This window comes from Pipra filicauda, unplaced genomic scaffold (genome assembly GCF_003945595.2).
Source record: "Pipra filicauda isolate LSUMZ 115617 unplaced genomic scaffold, ASM394559v2 scaffold201_size1378038_pilon, whole genome shotgun sequence".
NCBI classification, from domain to species: domain Eukaryota; kingdom Metazoa; phylum Chordata; class Aves; order Passeriformes; family Pipridae; genus Pipra; species Pipra filicauda.
In genome coordinates, this window is record NW_024104312.1 from 951,587 (window position 1) to 959,632 (window position 8,046).

The 8,046-nt window shown below is 39.1% G+C and overlaps 1 protein-coding gene and 1 long non-coding RNA gene across 2 annotated transcripts; one reads left to right on the forward strand and one right to left on the reverse strand.

Annotated features, from left to right (window-relative positions):
- Positions 1 to 2,267: 2,267 nt before the first annotated feature.
- On the reverse strand, positions 2,268 to 2,865 carry ASCL4 (achaete-scute family bHLH transcription factor 4). Its single transcript, XM_027715093.2, has one exon. The coding sequence runs from the start codon at positions 2,863 to 2,865 to the stop codon at positions 2,299 to 2,301; it is 567 nt and encodes a 188-aa protein (XP_027570894.1). The 3' UTR covers positions 2,268 to 2,298.
- Positions 2,866 to 3,339: 474 nt separating this feature from the next.
- On the forward strand, positions 3,340 to 5,388 carry LOC120323162. The gene is made up of 3 exons (XR_005563364.1): positions 3,340 to 3,510; positions 4,148 to 4,227; positions 4,857 to 5,388. It is a non-coding gene; the product is annotated as an uncharacterized LOC120323162 (long non-coding RNA).
- The last annotated feature ends 2,658 nt before the right edge of the window (positions 5,389 to 8,046 follow it).

Here is an 8,046-nt window from a genome sequence, read left to right on the forward strand (position 1 = left end):
TGGGAATCAGAGGACTGAGGCTCTGTAGGGGTCACACCTCTGTGATAACAATCTGACCTAAAAATGTATTTGTGGCATTATCTGATGTATCATGCCCATGAAGTAACAGTCATTCTGACAATTTTTATTTTTAGTGGTTTGGTTTGATTTGGCTGTTTATTTTCGTTATATGTATATTAACTGCTTTTCATCTTCGGAGTGCTTTCAAAACAACTGTGTTTCACAGAATTTGCCTCTGGTACTCTGAGGAAGTGTATGTTTTTCATAGATAACAAAGATTTAATCTCTGCTCTGAGGGAGCAATTCAATTCAGGTTTGTGGACAGAATTACCAGCAGCAATACAACATTTCCAGAAATCTCAAAACTGAGTAAGAGGGAGAGAAAGGTTAAATCTTTTGCCAGAAATCACAAGGAAAATAAAAAAAGACAAAAACCAATGGAATCCAATCAGACATTCAGACCTTGTCATTCTCTCCTTTCTTGCGCGCTCAGAAATGAGTGCATTGGCTCTGGATCTGAACTGTCCAGGTAATTAGAACTCTACATTTTTTAGTCTTGGAAGCAGTCTCTACAAAAGTAACAGCCCTTAGAAAAACAAAACAGTTATTAGAAAAGGGAGCTGGCTACCATGTAAAGAATAAAGAACAATGCCCATGACTGCCACGGACACAGCAGCTAAAAGCGTACAAATGTTGAGAGTAGTCTTCTAGAAAGCAGCAGAGTATTTTTATATCAAATAATTCTTATTAGATGCCCACAACATAAACCTGCTCTTTATCTAGATTTAAAAATCTAGATTAAAAATTTAGGTACAAAAGTAGCAGTTCATATTTACTTCCTTTCCGTTTTCTCTATTCCATCCTGAGAATTCATTACTCTTGCAGCCAGCACTGTCCCGTTTATTATCAACTGAAAGTGAAAAAGACACAGCCAGGATTAATTAAATTTTTTATTTAAATGAAATACATGCACACATTTTGAGGTATTTGATCAGTATTTGTTCTTATTTATACAGGAGTATTTTTCCAGGTGTTCAGTCAGCATGACATGAAGGAAAGACAAAAAAATACAAAACCATTTCATCAAGATGAGGCTAAAAAAGCAAAAGTTGGAAAGATCTGTGGGAAGTGCACAGGTAAGAAGTTTACTCCCTATTCAAAATAGGATTTAAGGACATAGCTAAATGTTATTGAAATCTGGCTTCAGAGAAAGGAAGATTTTAGAGCAATTTGGAGACAAATTCTTATTTTAAGTAGACACAGTCCAAATTAAAGGCATTCCACAGATTTTGACACATTAATTTTAAAAAGTGTATTCTTCGAAAAAGTAATACCATATTCTAAATAAAAGGAGAAATACCTACATTTTCATACAGATGTAAACTGATATCTTCAATGTTTCCCTTTTTGTACACACCATTGTCTAACCACAACAGGTTATATTTCTAAGCATATAATTTCTGACCTGCCAAAAAGACACAATCAAGACCATTTTGTCCATGAACTCAGATTTCAGAAAAGCAGAAAAAAGGCATTTTTTCAGTATCATGAGTGAAGCTTTGCTTTTGAAGGTGCAGTTTTACAGAACTCTGATTCCCTCTTCCTAGCATTTATTAGAATGAAAGTTTCCAATTTCTTTTCCTGAAAATTATCCTTAGAATAATCACCAAATAGCCAGTGTCCAATGTATGAGCTACTTCTTTCACTTTAGAAGATGCTGTAAGAGAAATTCATTCCCAAATTTAGCCTTATTTTTATTTTTTAAACTGTTGTTTCGGAAATAGAAGTATTTCTGTGAGTTTTCTAAAATATTTAGGGAAAGACATTTTATCTAAATCTTATCTTTCCCCATCCAAGTGTTTGCAATGCAGTGCATCACAGGTTAGCAGTCAGGAAAAACAGACAATAAAACTTACTGGGCAGAGCAGGAGGAAGGGGAGGGGAATTTCCTGAAATGGATTTATCTGGTTTTACTGTCTCAAGTGAAAGGTAAAAGAAAGTAGAACAGAATAAAAGCTGAAGAAAAGTAGAATGCCAGCGTTGGTCTAGTTTAACAGTCCAAGGGAAGCTTAGTAACACAGCTGAAGCAACCTAAGAGATATCTCTTTGCTTACAAGTCATCTTTAAGTTTTGTATGGTAAACAGTTAAAGTCCTTTGACAGACTGAAAATACCTTTTTTTTTCCTTTTCCTAGTTGCTTTTTCTTTCCCTGGGATTAATTTTCATCTGTAGAAAAATCCCCAGGGTTTTCAATTTTTTTCAGCTGAACTTGAAGCTTTCTGTCTCCAGAGAAGAGACCTAGCTGCCCGTCTCCTCAAATTCACTGTAGGGGGATGAAGCTGAAGAAGTTTTAGACTCTCCATCACTGTTGCACTCCCGTGGGGGACCAGGACTGGGAACTTCTGGGAGCTCCTTGGCAGAGAGCGTTTCCTTGCTGTTAGAGCCTAAGGAATGGCAGTCCAGCAAGCTCTGCAGGTGTTTGATGTAGCTTATTGCAGCTCTCAGGGTCTCCACTTTGCTGAGGCGCTTGTCAGTGAATTCCTTGGGCAGGTGCTCTCTCAGGCGTGTGTATCCCTCGTTCACGCAGCGCACCCGCTGCCTTTCCCTCTCGTTCCTCTTTCGAATGAAGGCAGGCTCAAAGGAATAGTCATAGATGCCCATGTAGCCAGGGAATGGGATGTAGGAGATACGACCTGTGTGCCCACTATAGGCTTGCTCCCAGTAAGATGGGTCCAGATGGAAAGGAACCCCAAAGGGCTCTCTCAGGGGTATCCCGTGGGAATGCACATGGCCGTTAGCCAGAGACATAGCTCCTGGAAATGCAATCCTGTTCAATAGTCTGTCATCATCTTTAGTGTTGTCCATGCTTCTTTTTTTTCTCACCAGTGGAATGTTAGTTCCCGAATTTGGCTTCCAGTGTATTAATCCAACATTTGTATAGGTACTGTGCCCCGCAGGCTGCAGTTTCTTCCTGTGTTGTATAAAAACTCAGATCTGAAAGCACAGCTAACAACTCATGAGGTCCACTCTGTGCCTGGAAATCAGCTCTAAGCCCTGTTGTTTTTATACATGTAGGATGCCAGCTAATGTACAGACAGGTTTCGAGGACCATCACTCCACACTTTAAACCCTTCTTTTCCTCTGATCTTCATATTTCAAAAGATAATAAGAGGGTTCCTGTGTATTCCTTTTCTCTCCACTTGAAATTATGACCATAAGAGTTAATGCCAAACATAAATAATCTTCCAGGCTCTAAACACTTCTCATGTATTGTAATCCATGATATCGTTTGATATAATTGCCTCCAAAAGATGGGTAATTTGCAAAGTTTACAGAGATCTTCAAAGTTTTGGCAGAACTCCTCCCTTTCAGGAACCAAGGATCTTCTGTCATCTGAAAACTACCCAAAGGCTTTTCACAATGAAATCCAAAAGACAACTGCAAGCTTTGTTGTTTTGGCTGCTCTGGTCTAACTGAAACAGCTCACAAGCAGTTTGCAGAACTTATATGGTAAGTCTCTAGCTTTCTGGGAAAGCCGAGAAATCTTCAAAGGGAAGAGTGCTCTCTTGTGGTTGCAAGTCATGTCAGATCAAGAATGCAATATGTGCAAGTGTAAGAGGAAAACTGCTTTCTTTGCCCTAAGAGAGGCTTTTTCAACAAATGTGAGTTTCACAAATTGAACATGAGCATTTTCAAAAAATCTTCAACATTTTGAGAGTTTCTGCTCACTGTAAGAATGTCTTGGTCATCACTGTGAGCACCTGCTTCAGATAAACAAAAAAAAGGTGATGCCTTGATAGCCCCACGTGCAGCTATTAGTAGATGTTTACATAGATTTAACTCACCTGATGGACCCTACACACTGCTTTAGTGGGGGAGCAGAAAATCCCTCGACTCTGCCAGATTTATGCTGTGTCCTCCAGTTTGCCTGCAGCTTGCCCATGAAAAGAGGTGGACAAAAGGACTTTTGACAGTGTAAGGTCATAATGTCCTTGTCTGTGCCTTTCCTCTGAGATATCCTGCTGTGTTAGGATCTTCTTCTGCAGCAATTTGAGGGTCTTTGACTTTTCCCACATTTTTGTTCAAGAGCTCCATAGTTACATTTTTTTGTTGAAAACACATCTTAACAGTTTTATCATCTTAACAGAATTTCCAGACTATCAGTCTGGAAAGTGGAACATTTGGTGTGGGAGAGCTGTGGGAAGGGACGGACATGAAAAGATACAGGTATGTAGGCTCTATTAAAACTGTTCTTTTGCTCAAAATGAAAGTTTCCACCCTGTTTAGTCTCTCATGCCAAACTGCCTCAGTAGTGTGAGTAACTGAAACAACATCCTCCACTCTGATAAACACATTTGTGTTTCTGCTGAGTTAGAAACCAGCAGCAATGATGTTAGCATACATTTTCAAGTCAGCCATTGTGTCTTTGCTGGCCTATTCTGCAGCTTCAAAAAACAATGGTAATCTTCAAAGCATGATGAACGTACAGGCAGACTGTTCCAGACAGGCATGAGTGAGAAGAATCCTGGACTCTGGTTTATGTTGGGGCAGAATCAGCACCAAAATGGCTCAAAAGCCAGGACAACCACCCATTTACTTTCACCTCCATCACTGACATGGACTAGCAAGAACTGGTGTTTGAAGCTGAAGGCTTTGTAGCATCACCTAAGAGATAGCCAGTGGTTTTCATGAGGGGTTGAGATCTTTTCCAGTCACAACCAAGTATCTTTCCAAAATATGTGCCATAGCTCAGATGGAATGTATAGGTGTGAGGTAAAAATTACCGAAGAATGCCCCATGGCATGTACAATTAATTTCATAACCAAATAATTGAGAGACTTTCTGCCTTTTAAAAGGTCTTCAGAAACGGTTGATCAGGATGGATTCTTCAATATCACTTACACTATAAACTCTGTTGTCCAGAAGAAACGTTTTCAGAAATGAATGATTAAAAGAAAATAACTCCTTCACTGTAGCGCTAAGGTAGGCCAGGACTTTAAGGTTTCCTAAAACAAAGAGGATGTTGACCTCTAAGCAAATACCTGAAGTAGGAAAAGGACATTCAATCTCTGTCATCATTTGACTGAAAACGTTGCTTTCTGGCAGTATTCCTGAAGCATGCCTCTTGGGGGGTCTCAGCTGCCAGATGATTTCACAGCTCTCCATGACCTTGCCAGCAGTCTAGCCATGTTCAAAAGGCAGGGTTACGTTTCAGTTCTGTCATGCAAATGCACTATGCCCTGCTGCCAGACCTCTTTTCTATGTTTACTGTAAATGCAGGCCACCGGCACTTCCCAGAGTGTCACAATTGCACCTGTGCCAAACAGACATCTGCTCTTCTGACAGAAAATCCACATTGCTAATCCTTTAGGGAAATACATGAAGAAAAATTACAGGTAGATGTTAATTGTTAAGCTGAATGATTGAAGCTGATCTCGCATCAAATGGACTCTGAAGTCTGAATTTGTTTGTGTGCGACAAATAAGAAAATACGCCACAGACTTCTGATGAATGTGGTATCTTGTTTACAATCTAATGTCACTTGCTCGGAAAGGGATTTGCCCCTGGGAAGAGAGCCAGAGCAAGGCCAACGCACCTTATTTCTCACTGAAGGTCCTTGTTAATAGTGCTAGCAGGATTAAAGCAATGTCTCCTTCCTGCACTGACTTCTGCAGAAAGAAGACCCTTCTCAACATGTCTGCACATGCAGACACAGTGAAAGTAGCAGGTCTGGTCCACCAAAGGGAAAGGCTAATACACGTTCTTTTCAGTTTTAAGAGTAGGTTAAGACTACATGGATAATGTTCCTCTTCTAAGATAAGCCCTTGATCTTCTTTCTTACACTGTTTCTCCAATTAACTCCTCTTCACACATTTGTCTGGACGATCCTTTGACTCCAGAATGCAATATCCTCCATGCTGATACAAAGCAGATGGCCTGATTTGCTTTCCAGGTGGTAGAAATGAGATGTTGTTCACTGCTCTACAATGGCAGAGGTCGTACTGTTTGCGTACATATTGTATGTTTCGGTTTGGTTTGGTTTGCTTGGTTTGTTTGTGATCTTGTTGTCGGTTTTTTGTTTTGTTTTGCTTTTATAATACAAAGTCTGGGAGATTCCTTAAAGACTCCATTGTCTATGGCATTTGAACAGGTTTCCTTCCTTCTCTCTTTCCTTTTACTTCACTATAAACACTTAATTACCCAGCCACAATGAACAGAAAATATTTCTGACATATCTAAAAATAAAACATTAAGGCATTTTCCTTCCAGATATAACTTAGTTGTGATTTTAATTGCATATATCCTAAAACAATATTTATAAGTATGTAATCTTTGTACAAAAGAACCGTCAACATGATCACACTCTCACATGGATAACACTATTGACACTACATAGTGATTGCTTTGAACTACTTTGAATTATTCAAAGAAAGAGATTTTCCTTGGCCCTGTGTCCCTCTGTGTGTGAAAAAAAAGTCATCAGTTGAAATATTGTAGTAGAAACACAAGAGTCAGTTGAACACAGGCAAGTCCACCTATTTCCCAAAAGATGATGTCTGAACTGTTTTATCAGTAGATACATTACTGAGAAGGAAGAAGAAGAAAATCCGTGGGGAGTTTAAAAAGAAACTCTCACAACATCGTGCACTTCCTATATTTTAATTGGCTGTAATTATATTAAATTGTAGTATTTATTATACATATCATAGTTTGTCTAGGCTGCTGCAATTTATTAACAGACATAAAAATATGCAATTAACAGATTTTCTTGTTAACTGTATGCCACAGAATGACAGTAATAACTTCACTTGACACTGAGACACAGGAATACAAGATTCAATAGGTTTGTGTCTCTCTAATCCTGTTCTGTCATTAAGCATGGGCCATCTCTTTCCAGCTTTATAGCTAGAAGTGAGAGCTGCACATAAACTACCCAGGTTTCATAGTGTGACTATCACCAAAATACAGGCCTGCAAAGTGCTGACAAGGATACCTGAAAAGGTGGTGAGAAATTTGGATTTTTGATGTTAAAAAAGTTGGCTTCAGCCATTGCTTTTTGCATAATCTTCATTCCAATGTAATTCTGCTTGCTCTGAGAAAGAACCCAAGGGCAGATTTGCAGTAGCAGAAGAGAACTGATTGTACGGAGATGTGGGCGTGGTCCAGCAGGGACTTTGGCTCATGCTACAGGGAAGGACTGAAGCATGCTCACTGCATTTCTTTCCTCTCTGGTTTCATGAGTCTCCCTTATCTTTTTAGTGTCTCCAGGATCTGAAGACAACTTGAAAAATAGCTTGACAATTTGTTCCTCACGCAGCAAGTACTGCTATAAATGTCAATAAACCAAGCTTTCAGGACACATAGTGCAGTCGTCTTATCAAAACCCTTCACATATAATAAAAGTGTTTGGTATATAAAAAATATCTTTCCTTGGAGAAGAAACAGTCCCCAAATGTGTTTTATCACAATACCTTGGGCATGCAGCATACATCTCTGTAGACACAGATTAATTTCTCATTCAGTGACACTTCATATTATCACTGGCTTCCTTTGATACTTGTGCTTTAAACTGGTAGTTAAGATTTAAGATATTCTGTGTTCAATGGAGTAAAGTGACTACAAAAAAAGCTGGAATCTCAGAGGACTCACATTTGACAGTAGGAAAAAAACCACTCTTATCTGTGTATGATTACATCCAATCTGGCTCATAGGCTCAAAGTATTACTTTCAGCTCAGATAGCTGAAATAGCACAAGGATTTCAGCACCAGGGCACTTCTGCGGTAGAATTACACTATCATAATTGGCATTAAGACAAGCTGAGGGCTTGGGATAACCTAGCATTTCAGGACAGAACTGAGATGTACTGAGCATAACTGCAGAGTTGTAAAGATGAGAACAGAAAATTGAAGGTCTCCTGTCATCTCCTATGTATTAGGGAATGCAAAGTGAAGAGAGAGATTTTTGGGCTTGTAAGAATTTGCTGCAATTTCTAAGAAAGATGTGAAGTATTAGCACCATGTGAATATGTGGTACTACATACACAA

What these genes read in the sequence shown, in the direction of transcription:
- ASCL4 (XM_027715093.2), bottom strand. Translation starts at nt 2,865, where the DNA reads ATGGACAACACTAAAGATGATGACAGACTATTGAACAGGATTGCATTT.